Genomic DNA, 22,876 nt, shown 5'->3' on the forward strand with positions numbered 1-22,876 from the left:
CTTGCACTTCTGCCTGAGAATCACTGCCAAGTCCTTTCCCTCAGAGGAGGGTACCAAGACATTCCTTTAGGGCACAAAGGAGACTTAACAAATCTGTCCCTTCCTTCAGGCTCCCTTCTACTGCCTGCCAAATGGAGGCAGCATCAGCTTTGCCCCACTGACTCCCTGGGTGGTCTTGGGAGAGGGCTTTTTCCTCTGGCCTTGGTTGGTCCATGTATAGAGTGGGGGGCTACACTAAATCAGGGTCACAAACTTGCTCACCAATGTCAGCCAGGTAACAGACATGAATGAGGATGGGAAAGTGGGAACCGTGCCGGACCCAAAAGCACACATACCTCTAAAGAGGCAGCTCCAGCCAGTGGTAGCCATGTTAGTATGTGGGTCCTGTGTTATCACCTTCTGCTCATCAAAAAAGCTTAAAAGCCTGGATTTTTATGTGAAATTTCCCAATTTTTAAAAGCATTTTTAAAACACTGAAGTCCAAGCAAAACACATCTGCAGTGGCTTCGTCCTGTGGCCCCAGTGTGTGACCTCTGGGCCAGACCTAAGTCTGCAGGGACCTTCCAGCTAAGCAGGATTTGGATTTGGAAGTTGTGCCCACAGAGGGTCTGGGTACCTGCCAAACATTCATTCCCAAGCTCATCTTGAGATCAGGGCTGACTGGGAGAAAAGGACCAAGAATCCGCATTTGGAAGTTGTTTTTATTTAGTGTCTCATACAGTACAAATCAGAGTTGCACCTCAGAGGACAGAAGATAAGCCAGCAGAGAGGTGGCCAGAGCACTTTCATGCTGAGAGGCCACCTCGAGGAGGAGGATATGTTGGGGCAGGGAGAGGGCAGGGAGACAAGATCTTGGGGACGCCTCACATCTAGCCCCTGCTGCTCCTGCCACCCTCACCTCTTGCCTGCTGCCTGCTGGGCTCAGGGAACAGACACTAGCAGAGGAAAGCCCAGGAAAGAATCGACTTCGCCATTGCAGCCGGGAGGTCAGGAGAGGCAGCCTGGCATGCTGTCACTGTTTGCAGCCTCCCCTGGGAGGGGCAGTGCCCCAGTCCTGCTGAGGACCATCAGGTGTACAGTGGTGGAAAGGGCAGCTCAGCTGTTGGCTGGAGCCTGCAGAGCACAAAGGAGATGACCTCGAGAGGCGGGTCTCACTGCTCCCAGCCTCCAGTACCTCCTCAGGACATCATCAGGGCACACACACCCACCCTTCCCTACCAGTTCTCCGGGCTCCAGACAGTGCCAGAGGCCTCCATGAGGTGGAAAGTGTAGGCCTGGCGTGAATGGTCAGAGAGGTTCTGTTCACTCTTGTGTACCACTTCTCCATGGATTAGGACGAGGGCCCCTGGCAAGGACCCAAGCCAGTCATGTCCCCTCCCTGGACCTGGGAGAACACCAGCCCAGGCTCCCCCTTCCCAGGGTAGGAAGAGACATGGGCCCTCCTCCCTCAAACAGATCTGTGTCCCCTCATCTATCCCCATTCCCATCCCTAATTGCTCAGCCTCTGCAGCCTGCTCCAGGGTCAGAGGCTGTGCTGTTTAGAGGTGGGTTCCCCTGGGATCAAGTCCCTTTTGCTGTGGCCTGTGCCCCTGGCAAGCTTTAAGAAGAGCATCCCCTTCTGTGGTGTTTGCAGAAGCAGGCAGAAGCTGTCCATACTGTGCTGATCAGCTACAACCTCAGCCAGTGAATGCTGAGTTGGACCCCTGTTTTCCCTCTTAGAAAAGGAAAAGCGTGGACCAATAGCTAGCACCTGTTGAGTACTTGCTGTGTGCCATGCTTACCCACTCTTGTGTGCCATCAAGTCAATTCCAACTCACACCAACGCTATATGACAGGGTAGAACCGCCCCATAGGGTTTCATAGGCTGTAAATTTTTATGGGAGCAGATCACCATGTCTTTTCTCCCGTGGAGCCCTTTTAGTTAGCAGCCAAGGAGCACCAGGGCTCCTTCTTCCCCATTCTACACTGGGGGAAACTGGGGCTCAGAGAGTTTCAGTCATTTGGACAGAGTCAGCCCATAAGTAGCAGGTCTGGATTTGAGCCCCATCCAGAGACCTTGCTATTAACCACATTGCTAAATGCCCATCCAGCTCCAACCTTCCATTCTGTAACGTCACAGGTCTCAGATGACCCTGTGGGGAGCCTCTTCGGTGCTGGTGGTCAGAACGAGCAGGGACCCATGTGCATGGCCCGAGGCCCCCTCCTTCCCTGCCCTCCACAGCTCTCCTACCTCTCCGCACAGGTGTGGGCACAAAGAGGCTGTTCTCCCGGGCTGGCTCTGACCCAAGGAAGCTGGTGCCAGGTGCTGAGCCAGCAGGAGCCCGGACCATCCTTCTTGACACTCCACCTGCAGGCCAAGTTGGAGCCATTAGCTCCTCTTTTCTCCAGGTCCCTGTCCATGGGCCCAAGGAAGGTACAGGTGGACAGCCAGAGACAGGTATCCTCACTGGTATGCGAGCCGGGGATGAACCAGAGGCAGCCGTTCTCCAGTGTAGCATCCTCCAGCGCGATCCACATGCCCAGCACCCGGCCTAGGGGCTCCGTGTACAGGAAGGAGGCATCCTGATGAGGGGTGACTGCGACAGGCCCGCCTGGGGGTGAGAAGCCTACCCCTTTGGCTGGCCCCGCCTCACCTTGGCTCCATTCTTCCTCTACCCCCAGTCCTCCTGGAGCCTTCCAGGACTAGGCTCTCCATGATGCGTTAGAATCTTGCCTCTTCCTGGTCCAAGACTTTTGGGCAAGAGATTTCACTTCTGCAAACTGTGATCTCCCAGACTGGAAGTGGCTCCAGCAACAACCTTACTCTTACAGTTGCTGGAAGACTCCATGAGATGACTTATGAAGGGTGCATAGTATAGGGTCTGATCTGACATTGCTTGCTAAAAAGTAGCTACTATTGTTTAATTTCAGCCAAGTAGCTAAAGCCACTGTTCTTAACCAAGGACAGGAGCCTCTAGCCACCAGATGATGATGTAAGATTGGGAAATTGGGTGCAAAGGGAGGGATGGCTATGACCAATCACCCGTATTTTTAAATACCTGCCTAAGTGATGCTGGGGCCCAGGCAGGGTGGAGAACCACCGAACAAAGATAGCAAAGTCTGCAGTAACTAAGTAAAGGAGGCGCTAGCCTTACCTCCTTCCTGCCTGGGGAATCTGGTGTCTTTCTGAGCTCCAGACTTTAAGAGGGACTTGGACAATCTGGATGGCATCCAGAGAAAAGTATCTAATCATGGGGCATCAAAGCCTTTGGGGAGGAATGGCTGAAGGAATTGGGGGTGCTGGGCTTAGGCAGAGAAGGTTCAAGGAGGGGGTGGGCATTGCTCCAGCAGACTGCCCTTGGTCTGAATGGCAGGGAGGAGGGGGTGGTCACAAGGAGGTAGACTTGGGCTCATGCAAGGAAGGAAAGGGCTTCCTATGAGGAGGTGAGCTCCCTGTCACCAGAGGTAGCTAAGCAGAAGTGGGGGCTGTAAGGGGCATCTGTGCATCTGGTGGGAGTTGGAACTAGATCAGCAATTGCTATGCTGAATCAGTTCTCAAGAAACTTGCTAAAAACACAGATTTCCAGGCCTGTGCAGCCCTACTGAATCAAAATCTCAGGAGACAGGGGCCAGGAATCTGCATTTTTAACAAATAAGGGTTGCTGCCAGGATCAGGAACCAGTGTGCCAAGGGCTCCAAGGCTCCCTCCCAATCCTCCTGCCCTGGTCCAGCCTCCTGCCTAAGGACTTCTCAGCAGTAAGGACTTCTCAGCAGTAGCTTTCCTTTTTTCCCAAGACCTGACAGCCACTGATGTCCCAGATCTCCCGCCTGGGGCCTTTGCTGGGCCCCACAGCCTGCTCTCAGCTCACCTTCACCGCCAAAGTGAGGTTGCTGAAAGAAAGAAGCAAAGCCTGGTGAGGACAGGAGAGAGTGGGGAGTGTGGGAGGTGCAGGGGCTTGCTCTGAGACTTGTAGGATGCTCCTGCCCTGGCCCCAGGTGTTTACCTCCAAGGATTCCACACCAACACTCAGCTGTTGAGCACCTACCATGTGCCAGGTTTTGGGGGATGCAAAGAGGAAAACCACCCTGTGCAACAGGGAGCTCCCAGTGTAAGCAGGAGTCAGCATTTGCAAGCCTAAGAGCACAGCACAAAATGAAATGAGGGCTAGAAAAGAGGTGAAGACGAGGCCAGCGGTTATGCCTTTCACCCTCAGGTTGAGATGGACCCCTTTCCTTCTCAGGGAATCTGGAAGGCTTCTTGGAGGTGGCACTAAGCTGGGCCTTAAAAGCTGAGAGCAGAGCATTTTGATAGGCAAAGAAGGGAGGAAAGAGTTTTGGGGAGCCCCTTCTCTCCTACCACCAAATCTTAACTGAGCACCAACTAAGTGCCAGATGAGAGCAATTTTATATGGGTTGTGCTGAGTAAATAATAATTCTTAATTCCTTGGGGAAGCAGGTTTTGGCCCATTGTAAGGAGGGGCTTGGTGTGAGGACTGTGCCCATTTTATAGAAGGGAAACTGAGGTTTGGGGAGACAGAGAGCTCACCTTGAAGATGTACATACTCTGCACCACCACGGGCATCTGGAGGCCAAGACTCCTGGCCAAGGCCTGGAAGGGGCAGAGGTCACACTGCTGGCCTGCCCACATGCCCATTTGGCCCAGCCACCTGGCCCTCACCTCATCCTCTGCTCACCTGCACCTTGGGGGAGTGTGTGACACACCTGAAGACTGGGTCAAGGGCATGTAGAGCTGCAGGGACAGAAGTGGGCTGAGTGGCCAGCCCCTGGCCCCCATGCATCCCTCCCATGCCTAGTTTGGGGCACCCAGACTCAGGCTTCATTTTGACATTCTCACCTATTTTGTGTGCATTAAACTTGGTTTGTTTATCCCACCCCAGGCGTCATCCCACCCATGACCTTACTCTTGACCTTCCTGCCATTTGGGAACCTCCCTCCAGCCCTGACTCCCCGTTCCTCATGGAGGATGACGGGCTCCAAGGGGCCCATCACTTGGTAGCACTCTCCATTCCTCTCCTGTAAGCCTCAGTTTCCTCCTCTGTAAAATGGGGACCAGAAGACTAGCCCTGCTTCCCAGGGCTGCTGGGAGGACTCAGTGGGCTAACACACGTACAGCTATAGCCCAGGGGCTGGCACAGAACAGTCACTCATTATCACGATTTGCCATCATTATTGTTATTTCAAAAAGTGAGGGTTTCCTGGCTTGCTTTTGAGCATAACTGAATAGGAACGATGACAGTATGTCAGGTGCCCCTTGAAGAGGCTCCAGGAAGCAGTTGTACCAAGGAACTAGGAACTCCCCATTTGTGGGGTCTCAATCACCCCCAGACCAGGCAGCAGAGAGCTGAGGGGCCTACATGCGCCCATCTGCACTGGGGGGTAACTTGAGTGGACCCCTCTTCCCAGTGGTGTGGTGGCAGCATCTCGACTGACCATCACATGATTGGCATCATAAGATGCAAAAGAGCAGGGCCAGGGGGAGCCTGCAACCAGAAACACCAGCTGCCCGGCCACTAGCTTACTGTGGTCTTTGGGCAAGGCCCCTAATCTCTTTAGGCCTCAGTTTCCCCATTTTTTTCCTGCCCTCCCACACCCTGCTCACCATGGCCAATTTTGTTGATGGACTTCTCTGGAGGGACCAGGAAATTGCCTATGGCACAAGGAACAGGTCAAGGCAAAAGAAGAGCCAGAGTCCATCCTCCCATGGGCAGCTGACCTCAGCACCCTTCCAGCCCTGGGGTATAGATACCTAAGTCCAGCCCACCCTCACCTTGGCTCCCCCACACCTCTAGGCCCCCAGCTCCGAACCTTCCTTGTCAAAAACACCTTTCTCAAAGAAGAATCGAATCTTGTCACCGCTGCTCAAGAAATAGTCTGTGCTGCCCTGTGGTGAGAAGATATCAAGGGGGCAGAGAGAACATCAGGGTTCAGAGCTGGGCCTGGCAAAGAATGAGGCAAGATTCAGACACCTCCCACCCCCACAGGGGTACAGAACCCCCTCCATGCTTCCCAGACTTGGTCACAGAAGCGCAGGACAGTAAATTGGAACTTCAGATGCCTGAAGCACTGCCTGACTACAAGCACGAAATTTCTTGCAAACCTTTTCATAAGTCATGTGACTCTTACGCTCTGCTTGACAGTGTTGTGATTAAGAAAACAGGTGCTAGAATCAAACAGGCCTTGTTCCCAGGTAGCCTTGGGCTACTCATTTTACCTCTCCAGGCCTTGCTTCTCTCATCTGTAAAATGGGAATAATAATAGGACTCACCTCCCCCAAATTGTTGGGGGCTTCAGCCAGAGGCTAAATCTCATAACAGTCGAGAGTAGACTCTGAAGCTAGAATTGTTGTTAGGTGCTGTGGAGTCGATTTTGACTCACAGTGACCCTGTGGAGCAGCTGGGTGAGTTCAAACCACCAACCTCTCAGTTAGCAGCCAAGCACTTAACCATTGCAACACCAGGGCTCTGTAATAGTTGGGCTCAACTCCCAGCTCTGCCACTGACTAGCTGTGTGACCACAGCCACAGTACTGAACTTCTCTGGCCTTGGTTTCATCCGTAAAGTACAGATAGTATCAATCATACTGCTCGTACAGGGCACTGGAACGACTACGGGCTGATACACGCATGAAGCTCGAGCACAGTCCTTGGAATGTGGTGAGTGTCATGGGAGGATTGGCTTCTATTATCACGATTATGTATAAAACACTTAGTGAGGGCATGGCTGAATGCAAATAAATATAAACTGTTACTAATCGTTTTCTGTTTTCTTAATGACCTACCCTTGTGATGGCTGCACCCACAGCACATTATCAATGTCACTGAATTCTACACGGAAATGGTTGAATCGGTGAACGTTTTGTTTGTATATTTTCAACTCCATAAAAATTTTTTTAAAAAGCTATTTTTGTTAATTAAAAAATTCATGGTCGTTGTTGTTGAGAATATACACAGCAAAACATACACCAATTCAACGATTTCTACATGTACAATTCAGTGACATGGATCACATCCTTCCCGTTGTGCAACCATTCTCACCCTCCTTTTCTGAGTTGTTCCTCCCCCGTTAACATAAACTCACTGCCTTCTGATCTTCCTGCCTAAACTTTCAAGCTGCTGTTGTCACTCTGGAAACCCTGGTGGCATAGTGGTTAAGTGCTACGGCTGCTAACCAAAGGGTTGGCAGTTCAAATCCGCCAGGTGCTCCTTGGAAACCCTATGGGGCAGCTCTACTCTGTCCTATAGGGTCTCTATAGGTTGGGATCGACTCGACGGCACTGGGTTGGTTGGGTTGTCACTTTGATCCCACATAGATAGTTCTTAGAAGAAGGCAGACATTTTTTACTAGTTAAGCTAAACTATTGTTTGGTTTCAAGACTTCAGGGGATATTTTTGGTTTAAGATTTAAAGATTATGTCAGGGCAATAGTTTCAGGGGTTCATCTAGCCTCATGGCTCCAGAAAGACTGGAGTCCATGAAAATTTTGATTAGGATTCTTCTATAGAATCGCTGTTCACAACGTTCAGTAATAGCTAGAAACCACCCAGTTCCTCTGGTCTCATGACAAAGGGAGCCGTTCTTCACGGAGGCAATTAACCATACATAATATAGCCTCCTATTTCTGACTTCCCTCTTCCTCTGTTGCTCCAGGAGAATAAAAACCCACCCAGTGCCATGAGAATAAAAAAGAGACCACTTATTGTACCTTGGGGAGCCCTGGTGGCATAGTAGTTAAGAGCTTGGCTGCTGACCAAAAGGTTAGCAGTTCGAATCCACCAGCTACTCCTTGGAAACCCTATGAGGCAGTTCTACTCTGTCCTATAGGGTGACTGTGAGTCATAATCGACTCGACGGCAACAGGTTTTTTTTTTTTTTTTGTACCTTGGATGGCTGTTTGCAAGCTTTTAAGACCCCAAGTACTACATTACATAACAAGCTAGGAAGAGGAGCTCACTAAACGTTATTAGGTCAATTACCTGGAATGTCCCATGAAATCATGATCTTAAGCCTCCAAACCAACATAACCTTGTTAATTGTAATGTAATGTTTTAAATTTCTTAACATCACATGCAAATGGTGTTCTACCAGGAAGATGTCCCATGTTTTCCTTATGGCTTTAGCCACCCTTGCCCTGCCATCATATTTATCTCCCTCCTCAGCAGGAAGCATTTTACAAATGAAGACCGTGCCTACCCTCCCATGTGGTGATGCAACTGGAGCTGAGTGGTACCAGCAACCCAGGTGGCCACAGCCTTACTCCTTCACATGTGTATCTGCTCTCAGACTCAGCCTACGTGACTCAACTGGATTTCCTGCCTGGCTCCTTTCAAAGCCCTTCCACTGAAAGCTAAAAGCTGTTTTTAGCATTCTTAGCTCCTCTGCACTGCGGTCAGCGTGAGGGAAATAAGTCAGGAGAGCATAATTGATGATAATATTAAAGCTGACGATGCTAATAGACATGTGTCCAAGATTTTGTTTAACTTGTTAATTAACTTGTCAGTTAGCGAGGGAACCAGTGAGACGTTACAACTGGTTCAAAGAGGAATTCCAAGGATCACACATATATAATACCCACCCACTGCCGACGAGTCGATTCTGACTCATAGCGACCCTATAGGACAGAGTAGAACTGCCCCATAGAGTTTCCAAGGAGCACCTGGTGGGCTTGAACTGCCAATCTTTTGGTTAGCAGCCATAGCACCTAACCACTACACTACCAGGGTTTCCTCACACATATATAGGCAATAAGAAATGCTAAAATGGATTTGTAAATAGGTGCAAAATCAGCCTCTCCACAGGGCAATAATTGTCACCAAAAAATATGACACTATTCCGGTTGGGATCTTCAGACCCAGGAGAGACCTCTGGCGGGATGTGTCATAAATGTTTTCTGCCCATTTCACATGGCAGGGTTTTTCCATACAATGTATCAGCGGCATTATTAGTCTCCGGAGAGGCTCCCATCTGCCCGCAAGCCCCACCTGGCCAGGGTCTGCCCATTTCTATGGACAATATCATGTGCATTATTACCAGTTTCACACAGCTTGCAGAGTTATAAAATAACTCGAAGAATGAAATGTGGAGCTCACCCAGAAGGGGGAATTAGACAGGACCCCCAGCAATCTTTTTTTTTTTTTAAGTGCCCATTTCAGTTTTGCGCAATATGAATAGTGAATGTTGAGGGTTATAAACCAAGATATATACACTTTCTTCTCCCATCCTTCCCTCCACCCATCCACCCTCTGATTTCTGGAATATTCTCAGCAGCTTGGAGGGCACAAGATTCGGGCCCCTCACTCCTTTGAGCCCTTGGGTGACTGTCTCTGGCCGCAGGTCCTCCCATCTCATCTTTCCCCACCTGGAAGGTAGGCGTTGGCCAAATTAGATGAACTACTTGGAGGAAACTGTCCTTCTGTAACCCTTTACCCAAGGAGTACAAGTCCCCACTCTCTTGGATGCAAGGCTTCTGGTCACTGTAATGCCCTCCCTGCCCACCAGATGGCAGGAGTTCCTTGGCATTGAGTGTGCATGAGCCCCATTAGTGTGCCTGGACCAGTGCTTCGCCTTGGCTGCACTGCCGCAGAGAGGCTTATAAAGTCAGATCACAGCACAAAGGATTACAAGAACTCTGTGGGAGAACCCCCTCTGAGTTTCAATGTATCCATCTCAAACAGGGGGGAAATAAACAGAATCTAGTGCCACTGGGGGAGAGACTTACACAGGTGGGCCCATTAGCATCACTTGGCTCATTCTGGGTTGCTGACCACAAAAAGGCCCTTGTGTTCAGGAGAACTACTGAGGAAGTACAGCAGAACAGTACTTGTATCAGGCAGATCTGGGTTCAAATCCTACCTCTATCAATTACTAACTGTGCCATTTAGGGTAAGGCTCACCAACCTCAGCCTCCTTTTCCCCACCTGTCAAATGAGGACAATAATGCCTACCTTATACATTCATGGTGCCTGGCACACGGATGCCTCAGAGCCTGGTCTGTTATCAGAAAAAGCCTGTGGGTCTTGGGGTCTTCCCTTCCAGGCTACTGTTCTGGCTGGGGGCTGAGCCTCCCCCCCCCGCCCCCCATATCAAAGACCAGATCTTATCTTCATCTGCCCTTGGCACCCACCTGGGCTTTGAGCTGCTCCTCTTCCTGGGTGGAAAATTCTGTCTGGCAATGGAGAGGAACATCCATCTTGGCCACTATCTCGCTAATTCTTTCCTGCATGGTCACACATTCGTCTGCAGACAGGAATCCTTCCAGAACCAGGAATCCATCCTCCTGGAACTGCAGGCAGGAATTAGACTCAGATTCCTGCCCTCAAAGCCTCCTTAAGACAACTGGTTTGAGCCCTCCCCCAAACCAACAGCTGCAAATGTCTTGTTCTTGGCTCTCTGTCCCTCACACCAGCATGGCATCTGGCACCCAGGGATGGGCAATCAATATTGGCTGCTTGAATGAAGGAAGGAGGAAAGGGAGGTGTTTTTGCTCTTCCCCTCCAATGAGCTTCGGTCAGATGGGAATTCAATCTCATTTCTTTATCCAACTAATATTGATGGAGCATCCGTTTTAGGACCTGAAGACCCAGTAATGAGCGAGACAGCCATGATCCCTGCCTTCACAGAACTTACAGTCTAGTGAAGGAGAATGATAATAAATAAATCACCATGCAAAAAAAAGTACAGTCATAAACTGTGTTGAGTGCAAGGAAGGGAAGGGGGGGGGGCTTCAAGAACAAGAGAACATACACAAGAAAAAGGGACAATTTCAGTAAATGCTATAACATATACAATTTGTGACAATAGTAACAACAATCAAAAATACGTGTGTGATTATGTAGGTGGATATGGATGCGTGTATATGTATAGGAAGGCATATGTGAGTACATGTACATGCATGTATAGGTGTATCCGTAGGGATATGTATATACATGTTAGTGTGTGCTGCATATATACCCATATATGTAGCAAAACACATAGACAGCACAGTGACGGAGGTTTTCTAGACGTATCCAAACAACTCATGGTATTGGTTTACTGGGTTAAAAGGCACAGGACCATAGTTTCGGGAGACAACTTAGTCAATTGTCATAATGTAGTTTATAAAGATATGTTCTACATCCTTGTTTGGTGAGTAGCATCTGGGGTCTTAAAAGCTAGTGAGCAGCCACCTAAGATACAACTATGGGTCTCATATGGAGCAAAAGAGAATGAAGGAAATCAAAGGGTCAGAGAAGAAGCTAGTTCACAGGACTAAAAGCCCACATGCACCACAGCCTCTTCTAACTTGAGACCAGAAGAACTAGATGGTGCCTGGCTACCACTTCTGACCATTCTGACCAGGGACACAGTAGAAGGTCCCAGACAGAATGACAGAAAATGTAGAACAAAATTCAGATTCCTAAGAAAGACCAGGCCTATTGGATTCATAGACCCTAGAGGAATCCCTGAGACTATTGCTCTGAGATAACCTTTGAACTTGGAACTGAAGCTATTTCTGGAGGTCACCTATCAGCCAGAAAATAGATTGGCTTAGAAAATAAACAATATCACCTGTGAGTAATGTGCTTCCTTAAACAATCAACTATATGAGACCAAACAGTAAACATTTACCCAAAATCGAAGATGAGAAGGCAAGGAGGGGAAGGGAAGCTAGATCAACAGAAATAGAACAAACAGAACGGAAATAATGAGAAAGCTGACATTGTACAAATTATAACCAATGTCATGGAACAACCTGTGTAAAAATTGTTAAATGGGGACCTACTTTGCTACGTAAATTTTCACCTAAAACAAAATTAAAAAATTAGTACTCCTTTGCCATGAGACAAGAACTGGATGGTGCCCAGCTACCATTACTGAATATTTTGATTAAAGATTCTATAAAAGGATCCTGATCAAAAGGGGGGAAATGCACAACAGAATTTCAAATTCTCATGAAATCCAGACTTTCTGGAGCCATGGGGGCTAGAGGAATCCCTGAAACTATTGCCCTGAGACAATATTTAAACTTTAAACCAAAAATATCCCCTGCAGTTTTCTTAAAACCACACAGTAGTTTAGTTTAACTAAAAAAATGTCTGCCTTGAACATTATGCTCTTTTAAGAACTATCTATATGGGATCAAAGTGACAACAGCAACTTGAAAAATTAGATAGGAAGCTTAGGGGGCAGTGAGTTTATGTTAATGGCAGAGAAACAACTCAGAAAATGAGGGTGAGAATGGTTGCACAACTTGAAGTAAGCAATGTCACTGGATTGTACATGAAATGGTTGAATTGGTATGTTTTGCTGTCTATATTCTCAACAAAAACAACAAAAAGAACAAATAGCAGAAGGACTTACCATAAACCAGATGGGGGAAGGGAAGGGTCTCAGCAGGAAGTGACACTTAAAGAGGGGACCTGCTGGATAATGGGTGACAGCTGGTGAAGAGATATGGAAGAGCATTCTAGACAGCGGGAAGGGAACAGGGTATATAAAGCCCCTGAGGGAGGACAGAACATGAGGAGAGAGCTCAGCGTGAGGGCAGAAGCCTTTGTAGGTGTAGGCAAGGCACTGGGCTTTATCCTGAGTGCAGTGGACAGTTAGTGGGGGAGTTAAAGCTGAATGGCCTATTCTGCTTTGCCTCTAGTCCTCATATGCTGAGGCTTTATTAAGAGATAAGAAGAGAAAGAATATCTGCATGTTTTCCTGCAGAGAATTATAAAGTTGTAGCCTTAAACAGGGATATTAGAAGTCACCTCTTGAGCCTACCATGAAGTGTCTGATTTCCAATTACAAACTCTGCCCCGATGTCCCCCTTCATGGATACCCAGGTCTGGCCTTCACATGCCAAATACTAGTTCACCACCATGCACTACAGCCCTTCTCTCTCTGGGCAGCTTTGCAAGTTGGGAAGGTAATCTTCATCAATATGAAGCTGAAAATTGCTTCCCTGGGAACTGAGCCATCCACGGCAAACTGTGCACACCTTTGATCTAGTAAACTCACCGCTAGGAATTCCTCCTTTGGGTACTAGCAGATAGTGGAGCAAGGATGTAAATATGAGCGTGATTGAGTATTGTTTAATGACAGCAACAAATTGAAAACAACCTAAATGCTCAACACAAGGGGATTAAACAAATTATGCTTTATCCGCACTGGAACACAACTTGGCTGATAACAATCATGGTGTAGAAAAAATATTTACAGGCACAAGGCTATGTTCCTGATACACTGTGAAATGAAAATGAGCTAGCTACAAACAGGTATCTTACCTGCTGTGGGAACTTGGGAAAGTTCCTTCCCCTGTCTGACCCTCAGACTGTCAAATGGGGATAACACAATCCACAAAACTAAAAAACAGTTGCCACTGACTCAATTCTGACTCATGGTGACCTCATGTGTTCCAGAGTAGAATCGCTCCATAGGGTTTTCTTGACTGTAATCTTTATGGAAGATCACCAGGCCTTTCTTCCATGATGCTGCTGGGTGAGTTCAAATTGCCAAGTATAAAACGCTTGTACTGCACAGGGACCTTGCTAGTGTTGTTGATGTTAATTGCTGTCAAGTTGATTCCCACTCAGTGACTCTATGTGTGTCAGAGTAGAACTGTGTTCCACAGGGTTTTCAAGGCTGTGACCTTTTGGAAGCAGATCACCAGGCACCTCTAAAACCCAAAAAACCCCAAACCCATTGCCGTTGAGTCAATTCCGACTCATGTCCCTATAGGACAGAGTAGAACTGCCCCATAGGGTTTCCAAAGAGCAGCTGATGGATTCTAACTGCTGACCTTTTGGTTAGCAGCCGCATGCTTAACCACTGTACCACCAAGGCCCCAGGCACCTCTACGAGGGTCTGAACCCCAACCTTTCAGTTAGTAGTGGAGTGCTTAATCATTTGCACCACTCAGGGATTCTGGGGATAATATAGTACTGCCTTTATAAGACACTCATTAAATGGCAAATATTATGATTTACTTTAACAGAGTATGAGACTGAATACCAAAACATTAAGTCTTCCAGCATAGGAATTTATGAGTAATTTTCATTTTCTTCTCTGAGCTTTTCTGTATTATTAGGTATTTTTTTCTTGCAATCAAGAACAAACTAAGTCTGTGTGGCTCTAACTCCCATGGGTTAAACCGTCGTGGTGTTTGTCGGAAAGGGGACCTGGGAGGACATCCTAACACACACACACACACACTCCTGTCATCTGGATGCCTAGGACTGTATGTGTAGAAGTTAGGTGGGTGGTTGGGAACTGACCTCTCTGGGTCCCATTTTTCTCTGCCTTTTAAAACAGCAGGAGGTGGGACTGAGTTCCTGGCGATGACTCAGGGTCCAGACCTCCCACCCTTACCTGACCCTGCCAGTCCCCCACCTCGCAGGCCCCTACCTTCTGGAGCTGTGAGGGGCTCAAATAGACCATGGGGACAACGTAGGGCCCACGGATGGCTCTGGATAGTTCTGGGTGTTGTGTGCCCAGTCGCTGGAAAGGAGAAAGTTCAGGAGGAAGTCTGACGGAAGCCTGGAAGGCCCGGGAGGACTTAACCCTTCCCTACCCAGAGAAAACCTAAAGCCACCACCCATGTCTTCCAAACACATATAGACCTCCCTGGGGCTTCTCCAGGCTGACCCCAGCCCTCCCACTCTCTCTCACTTCTTCTGCCCCTGGATGAGGCAGTGACCCTTACCTTTGCCCCAGCTCCATGCCCTGGGCTCTTCCCCCACAGCTAATCCAGGATTAGCCCTCCCCAATCTCCATAACGGCTCCCTCCCGACTTCTTTCCAGAAGCCGGGCCTGGCTGCTTACCAGGTGCGCAGAAATTGTGTTCTGAGAGTGTTGGGGCAGTGAAGCTGGACTGGCAAAAGTACACCTGAGTCTCAATCCCAGAGCCACTGCTGCGTGCCTCTGATGAGCCTCACCTCAAGGGAGGATTAGAAGGTTCCCGGACGACCGGTATGGACATGTAGGTGGGGACACAGGGTGGGTCTAGGGAGACCAGGCCCTGAGTGGCTTTGCATTCCTAAGGTGAAGAGAGCCCTCAGAGAATTGTTCAGGCCCCTCCCAGCTCTGACACAGATCCTGAAACTCTCAGCCCTGGGAGGATTACAGAAAGGGATTTACGGATTAGTCTGACACTCAGAGGATAGGGTAGACAGGGGTATCTCACTCAGAATGAGGAAGGGGCGAGAGAGTGGGGGCCTGGGTTCTCAGAATGAGTGAGAAGCCTGTGGCTCTCACTCCCCAACCCCATGCCCAAGATGTTTGGTGTCTCAGGTGGGCTGGCACAGGCGAGCCTGGGGGTCAGAACAGCATAAGCACGCCTACCCTCCCCCAGTTAGTCCCGCTGGGCAGCTGACAGGGCCACTCTCTGGCTGCTGCAGCTTCTGAAAAACCAGCCACTGGCCTTCCCCGAAATGACAGCTTTCTGAATGGCAGCAGGACAGAGTGTCTCTGGAGTGACTTGGCCCCAAATCAAGTCGTGTTTTCTGGGCCACAGCACTGGGAGTTGATGCTTTGTTCAAGCTGTCCAGGCTTCTGGAGGGCTGGGAGGGGTGCCCCCCCCACCCCTTCCTCGCTCCTGCAGATGATGGGGAAGCAGCTCAGCCGGGGTAGGCTAGGTGAAGGTGGCAGGCTGAAGGGGAATCATGACAGAAACACAGTTGAGACACAGTCCACCTGAGGCAGGGTGCATTCCCGGCTGTCACAGTCCCTTTCTAATGCAATCACCCAACAAAGACAGAGAGATGCTTGTCATTTGTCTGGCTACACGGTCCCCTCAGGCTGGGCCAGCCAGGCATTGAGGGGATCTCCCCTCAGAACATCCTCCCCTACCCAGAGAAAGGCTCCCAGGAGAGGTTAGTAAGGCATTATTGTGAAACCTTGAGCACACCCGGGCCTTACTTTCCCCATCTGTAATTTGGGCTAACAGGTAACTCCTATGAGGGTTGAATAAAACCAGTGCTTTACTGTAGAAAGAGCTTTGCATAGCGCCTGGCACAGTGCCTACTAATGTTAATTGTTCACCAAATGCTAGCAAGAGGTCTTCCGGATGGTGGGAAGTGAGGACATTTTGATTTTATTTTCTGAGCTTTCCCAGGTTTTCCAGATTGCTGCTGTAATCAGAGAAAGGACTACCACTGTCTTTTAAGCGGAGCGGAGTACCTTCAGCTTAAGGAGGGGTGTATGGGAGGCACGTCTCTGCTTCCCACTATTTGTTCATTCTGCTCAGGCTTTGGGAAGTAGTGGGCGGTGATTTCCACATTGTTGTTTTTTCCAAAGGCTAACAAGTTCCAGATCCAACCCTTGTGCTCTGGGCACTGGGTGGCTCCAAGGCTGAGGTGGGGCTAGGGTGGGGTAGGGGGCTGATGGGGAGGCTAAGAGGCCACACAGGAGGGGAAGATCTCCACTGAGGAGATACAAAAGGGGGTTTCAGAGGGGGCTCCAGCTCAGCCGCTCAGCCTCCCAATCAGAAACCCCACGACAGGGGCAGAAGAGGGAGGGGGGTCTCAGCTCAGTCCTGAGGCCACTGGGGTCAGAGTCCCCACGGAAAGAGGACATACCGTACCTAGCAGCAACTCAGGTTTAATCATTAAGACCAATGTCAATATCAGACACAATGGCTCTCCTCCTCACCCAAAACTCCTGCCCCAGGGCCCTCATGTCAGTCTAGCACAAGCCTCCCTGGTCCAGAAGGAAGATATGAGAACAATTATTGGGTACTCAGGGCCTTCCGCTAAAAACTCTACCAACCTGTATAATTGGCACCACAACCGTGATCTACAAATGAGGAAAACAAGACGAAACTCCACATAAAATAAATGGCAGAGCTGGGATCTGAAGGCAGCTCTCTGAACCACCCTGATCTTCTGCCCTTGACTCCAGCAACTTCAGCAGGCCCCCAAAGGAGAGCCCAGTCAGACCCTCCCACTGGGGCTCTCAGACCCACCTCTGTAAAGCTGTGGGGACTTGCTGTTGGAAATGCAAAGGACTTCTGAGAGCACTAAGTGGAATTCCCATTGTACAGATGGAGATACTGAGGACACCAGAGGGAAAAGAGCTACCCAGCTTCATACAGGGGATGACTGAGCTGGGACAGGAGCCCAGGACAGCTGGATCCCATTTCAGTGCCCTCCTCTCCCTCTCCGCATCCATCAAAGCTCCTCAGAGCAAACCACAGGCAACTGGAAAGGCTGACCATGTGCTGGCTGTGAGATCCCCAGCCAGGGCCCTGTGCCTGGCATACAGCAGACACCCCATCCAGCTCATGAATAGCTCCAAACCTCCAGTGCCTACCTCCAAGGAGCTTACAGTTTAGTGGGGTAGAGATGAGCAGAGGTAACTATTCTGCTGGTGTCCAATAAAGGGTCACTCAACAAACTAATTGACGAGGCCCAGCAGGCCTCAGAGAGGCGAGGGAAGGGTTCCCCCATGACATGGAGACTTCCAAAGGTTACTTTCTGTTATAGGTTTATTTGATATTTGAACCGAGTCTACAAGTTCAGACCCAAAAGTAACGGATTGCTTCATGGTTAGAGGCTAGTGTGCATCATTTCTGAGGGTTACATCTGAAGACGCGACGCAGAAAACAAGTGGAGAGACAGACAGACATACTCATTAAGACGAGATGCTAAAATGTACCTTAGTGTCTCAGTGATTGCTCTAAGGCGGAGACCCTTTTAAGACAAAGGCCCAACTGACTGATCTAAAGCAAGGTGGCTTCCCACCACTAGGCGCTGACCGTGCTGTGTGCCGGGTGCCCTGGATAGAAGCTAGCTTCAAACCAAAAACTGGGGAGCTTGCCCTGTCAGCAGTGACTTCCCCATCCAACTCTTCCTCTAAGTGTCCGTTCTGAAGGACTGGGTAGTGACAGGGTTGACATAAGCAGCTGAGGCTAGTGGTGGCACTGGACAAACCCATGACACATGAGGTGGGGAAACAGAGGCCAGGTGAAATAGCTCCTCTCAGCTCCTTAACACTGTGTGTGGAGGGTGGGCTGGGTGCATCGGGGAAGGGGAAGATGGAGCACCATCATCTGGGGGTTAGCCAGACTCATTTTCCTCCCTTATTGGCAGTTCCAGAACATTCCCCTTGGCCAACAGCCACAGAAATGAGTGCCAAGACACATGGAGAAGAAAGAAAACAAGAGACCAAAAAAATTAAAAAACAACACCCTGCCCCAGGCAAGGAGAGGAACAAGCAGAACTAGACCAAGGTCATACCAGGTTCGGAAGACATCCTGCACCCCACACCCCAGGGAAAGGAAATACAATTCAATTTCTTGCTTCTTTGCTCAAGGGAAACTGCTACCCCACCCTGAGAATCCAACTCACTGGCCTTTTTTAGTGTCTCTCTTTTTTTAGCAATTTTTTTCTTCTTAATACCCAAACCACCCATTGTCAAAGCTTTAAAAAAAAAACTTTTTACTTAAAAAAAAAAAAAAAATTCTGAAACTGCCACAAAAACTGATGAGGCAAGCCCCAGGCCTGGCCTCACCACCTGGCGGCCTGCTCTCCCATGGGCCGTGCTGCCAGAGCCCAGCCCGGCACCAGTGGGGGTGACCGACCATTCCATGGCTGGTTCACCCGGGACCCCTCTGCTCAAATCGGGGTGGGTATTAAATGCCAGCGGCATCACTAAAAAGGAAAAAGGGGAGACACAGCCCACCCTTCCATAAACACCCTCCATTTGAGCTGAACTTCTTTGGGAATGTTTATCTAGAGGGAGAAGATGGGATGTAGTGAAAAATAAATACCAAGAGCTAAGTAGGTGTCCCTGGACCTCTGGCGTCGGCTCAGCCGCTGGGGCAGAAATGGCCTCCAGTGAGGAGGCCCTGATTGTCCAAATACTGCACAGTCCTCTGATCTCCCCCAACAGGCGCCTGCCCTGGGGGGGCATGAGTTTCAGAGGAAGAAAAGGGGCCAGCCCCTCAGGCACTGTCCTCTCGCCCTGGCCCAGCTCACATCCTGCCCCAGGCTCCTGCCCGACCAAGAGGCTGGGCTGGCCATCCCCGGACTTCTGGGAGGAGCAAAGCCTGGCCCTCCTGGGCCTGAGGACCTCCTCGGTGGTCCCGCTGCTGTCTGCTCTGGGCCAGCCCCATGGTCCTGCTGGTTGCCAGCACTCAGGCCTGCTCCTTGTCGGCCCTCCAGAGCCGTTCCTTCACCTCAGGTGGCAACGTGTTAAACAGGTCCTCCTCCACAACCAGGCCGCTGCGCTTGAGCAGCGGGCACTCGCCCAGCTCCACAGGCAGGCACTCTAGCCGGTTGCCTCGCAGTTCAATCTGGGTCAGGTTGGTCAGCTCACCCACCCTCGAGGGTAGTGACTGCAGCACGTTATTGCCCAGGTGCAGGGTCCGCAGCTTTCGGCACTGGAAGAGCTCCGGTGGCAGGGCCTCAATCTGGAGGGGAAGGAGCAGAGGGTGAAAGTAAGATGGATGTGGCTCAGGCTGCGGGGCCTCTGGGCCCAGGGCTTCCCTTCTCTCCCTCCTCCAGGCACCAGCACCTCCTCTGATGCCCGTTCCAGCTCTCCAGGACCTTGGGCACCAGCACCATCTGGGCCAAAGTCTGGCTATCTTCTACCTGTCCATTAGGTCTCAGCTCAGCAGTCACCTCCTCCAGGAAGCCTTCCCTGACATTCTCCTGGGTAAACCTATGGCACCCATGCCCCCACCATGATACCTCCATGGTGAAACTGCCTGGTTACTTGTCTGTCTTCCCCTGGACTGTGGGCTCTAAGAGGGCAGGACAGGATCTGCCTGTTCCCTGCTGTCCCCCAGCATGTGGCATAGTAAGAAGCATAAAATACTAGCCAGTCACTATCAGCTCCACCCCGATACCCCAGGGTTCACCAGAAGCCAGGTGAGGCTATTGGTCACAGCTGCCAAGGTTTAAGAACAACTTATGCAAGCAGAGCAGCACATTGAGAAAATTCCACACCCCAAACTGTTTGAGAACTGGGGAGAGCTTACCAACAGGGAAGAGAGAATCCCAGCTGTGTTACATTCTTTCCCTGGGCCTCAGTTTCCCCATCTGTCGTGTCACAGGCTGATCATGAGTGCAGCAGGCCCAGTATTTGCCACTCAGAACTCCTATTCTGATTTTCCCAAGTTTCCTGATGGTGCAGTGGTTAAGCGCTTGCCTGCTACCTGAAAGGTCGGCGTTTGAACCCACCAGCTGCTCCACGGGAGAAAGATGTGGCAGTCTGCTTCCATTACAGCCTTAGAAACCCTATCGGGCAGTTCTACTCTGTCCTGTAGGGTCGCTATGAGTTGGAATCAGCTCGAAGGCGGTGGGTTTGTTGGTCTGTTCTGATTTTGCACATCTGAATAGGCAACACCCATCTGCTGCATACTACAGGACTGCTCTACAGGAAGCACTCGTACTATAGGCTCTGCTCTGAGCACTGCTCTTATGAGCTGATTTCACCCTCACAGCCGTTTGAAAATATTCTTCTCATTTTGGGAGCCGTGGTGGCACAGTGGTTAAGAGCTTGGCTGCTAACCAAAAGGTTGGCAGTTCGAACCTACCAACCGCTCCTTGGAAATCCTATGGGGCAGTTCTACTCTGTCCTATAGGGTCACTATGAGTCGGAATCAACTCGACGGCAACAGGTCTTCCCATTTTACAGATGGGGACACTGACACCCTAGAGAAGCTAACAGAAGTCTGCTTCTAGGAAGTGGTGGAGCCAGGCGATCTGGTTTAGCAGTCCATGCTCTGAGCCACTCTGCTAATGGTGTGCACCATTAGTGGAGCAAACAGTGGGGCCCGGCGGTTTCTCCTGGCACAAAGGAAGAGCTCCATAAATGCCAGGTTCTTCTTCTGCCCTTCTGCTGAGTGATCACCTATAAATGTGAGTCATTACTGGGTCTATTGTCCTAAAGCTACTCCCTCCAGCTATCACGGGTAGGAGAGACCCCCACAGCAGGGCAAGAGTCAGGAGACCTGAGCCCCCATCCGATGTGAAGATGATGGAGACTGCAATAGCCACCCTGAGGGTGCTCTGTCACCGTCCCCATTTCCTGCTGAGGAGGCTGAGGCCCACAAAGGCAAAAGGCAACACTTGTCCAAGGTTGCATAGCCAGAGAGAGCAGGATATAAGTCTTGCTTCCTCAACTCAGAGCCTATGCTCTGTTCTCATTCTGCCAAATCAGACACTCATTTGAGTATAACCGTGGGCAAGTCCCTTTCTCAGCGGCTCCCCAGAATGCCTCCTTCCCCTTGACACACCCTCCCGCTTCCCTGGTGAACTCCCTCCAGGCCCACAGAGAAAGGAAGGCATACCCAGTCACTTGGCTCCCCACCACAGCCACACTTGTCCTTTAGACTTCAGAAGTATCACCCAACACCCCGATCCCATCCTCTCCCACCACCTCAAGGACCTCATCTGCCAGTGGCTCCACCATCAGCATTTAGGTGGCCTCAAGTCTACCTGGTCTTAGAAAAATGACAACTCTCCCAGGAACCTTCTGTGGCTGCTCACTGCATGGCTCTCCAACCTTCGTGACCAAATATCCAGAAAGACGCTGTCTCTCTTCTTGGTCCACTGTGATCCGGCTTCTGCCCCAGTCCACCCTTGTAACTATCCAGCCAAGGTCACCAAATGTTCCTAATCTACCAGACCTGAACCCATTCTGCTCTCACCTGACTCCTCCCTGTCCTGAGACCCTCCACACTCCTGCCCGGCCTTCCTCTTCCACAGTCCACCCCTCAGGCTCTAGCCAGACTCCCTCCCTTCTCCCTCCACCTTTCCCCAGAGATCTCATCAAGGATTCCAGTTTCACCCATGAGCTTCGGGATGATATCTCCTTGAGCTTTAAGCCTATTCAACATGGTCTGAATGTCCCAGGAGCCCTCAACATCCAGCACGGGACACACCCTCCCCCTCCACAGACCTGTGCTTCTTTCTCCATCCCGTGTCACTCGTCCTCCATCTACCTGGACAGCCAAGTGAGAAACCCGTGAGTCACCCCAGACCTCTCCCTTTCCCCACATCCAACCCATCCCCATGTCTACAGATTCTACCTCCAGAATCTCTCCCAAATCCATCCATGTCTCTCCATCCCTAGCAGTCTTTCCCAGGTCAAGCCACCTCCCCCCTCACCCACAGCTACACGTGGTCTCCTAACTGAGCTCTCAACCTCTCATCCTGCCCCCTCGAATCCACCCTCCTCCCTGCAGCAACAGTAATTTCTCAAGATGCAAGTCTACTCACTCCTTTACCCACCCAATCAACAAGAATTTGGTAGACATTTGCCACAAGTCAGGCATTGAAAAAAACAATCAAGGTCCCTGTCTTCAGAGCCCACGGCCTGGCAAGGGGAAACGGTCTTTGAACAAATAAAAATGCAACTGAAACTTAAGTGGAAAAGAACAGGACCCTACCATTCCCCTGCGGACGGCGCTATCCCTGCTCCTGAGATAAAGTCCAAATCCCAGGGGCAGCTCATCTCCCTGCTCCTTTCCACACCAGCCTGCCCCCACCTGTGGCCTCCCAGTCATCTTTCAGTTCCCTACAGGCTGAATGTACTAGATTCTCCCTTTCCTTCTCACCTGGCTAATTCCTTCTCATTCTTCAGGGGCCAGGTAAAATGTCTCTTTCTTCAGGAGGCCACCCTGCCCTGTATTAAGTCTGGGTTGGGGTCATTCCTCTGTGCTTCAAAGAGTTCTTATCACACTGTATGTTAATTGCCTTGTTACGTGTCTTTCCCCACAAGACGGTGAGCTCAGTAGGGGCAGGGAGTGGGCCTTGGTCCTTCCCAACTCCCTAGCACCTTGCTTCAAACCTGGACTATGGGAGTACTCAAAAAACATTTACTCTGACAGGAGACCAGAGGAACTGAATGGTGCCCGGCTACCATTACTGAATGTTTTGTTCAAAGATTCTATAAAAGGATCTTGAT

General features: G+C 50.2%; 2 protein-coding genes across 5 annotated transcripts in view; both read right to left on the reverse strand.

Annotated features, from left to right (window-relative positions):
- Positions 1-681: 681 nt before the first annotated feature.
- On the reverse strand, positions 682-19,076 carry PHYHD1 (phytanoyl-CoA dioxygenase domain containing 1). Its single transcript, XM_064290835.1, has 13 exons — positions 18,965-19,076; positions 18,473-18,612; positions 14,333-14,461; positions 10,119-10,277; positions 5,806-5,881; positions 5,600-5,647; positions 4,674-4,729; positions 4,526-4,588; positions 3,849-3,870; positions 2,448-2,576; positions 2,231-2,347; positions 1,219-1,345; positions 682-1,113 (listed from the first exon to the last, which is right to left on the reverse strand). Exons 1-13 carry the CDS (start codon positions 19,074-19,076, stop codon positions 1,068-1,070), a joined length of 1,224 nt encoding a protein of 407 aa, XP_064146905.1. The 3' UTR covers positions 682-1,067.
- Positions 10,168-22,876, reverse strand: part of LRRC8A (leucine rich repeat containing 8 VRAC subunit A) — a 36,630-nt gene continuing 23,921 nt past the window's right edge. For 3 of the 4 annotated variants that reach the window (XM_003407662.4, XM_064291346.1, XM_023544853.2), the window contains one exon: positions 17,430-19,373. In XM_003407662.4, the coding sequence (XP_003407710.1) occupies positions 19,098-19,373 (276 nt within the window). In that variant the 3' untranslated portion in view covers positions 17,430-19,097. Of the gene's footprint in view, positions 10,278-17,429; positions 19,374-22,876 lie in introns of those variants that run through there. The other variant, XR_010323008.1, reaches the window with a different exon arrangement.

Source organism: Loxodonta africana, chromosome 9, assembly GCF_030014295.1.
Source record: "Loxodonta africana isolate mLoxAfr1 chromosome 9, mLoxAfr1.hap2, whole genome shotgun sequence".
NCBI classification, from domain to species: Eukaryota; Metazoa; Chordata; class Mammalia; order Proboscidea; family Elephantidae; genus Loxodonta; species Loxodonta africana.

What these genes read in the sequence shown, in the direction of transcription:
- PHYHD1 (XM_064290835.1), bottom strand. Translation starts at nt 19,076, where the DNA reads ATGGGGCTGGCCCAGAGCAGACAGCAGCGGGACCACCGAGGAGGTCCT. An exon ending in ATGGCCAGCCCAGCCTCTTG is followed by an intron (nt 18,613 to 18,964) that starts GTCGGGCAGGAG and finishes TTTCCTTTTTAG; the next exon opens with TGATGCCGCTGGCATTTAAT. An exon ending in CACACTCCCCCAAGGTGCAG is followed by an intron (nt 4,589 to 4,673) that starts GTGAGCAGAGGA and finishes TGCCCCTTCCAG; the next exon opens with GCCTTGGCCAGGAGTCTTGG.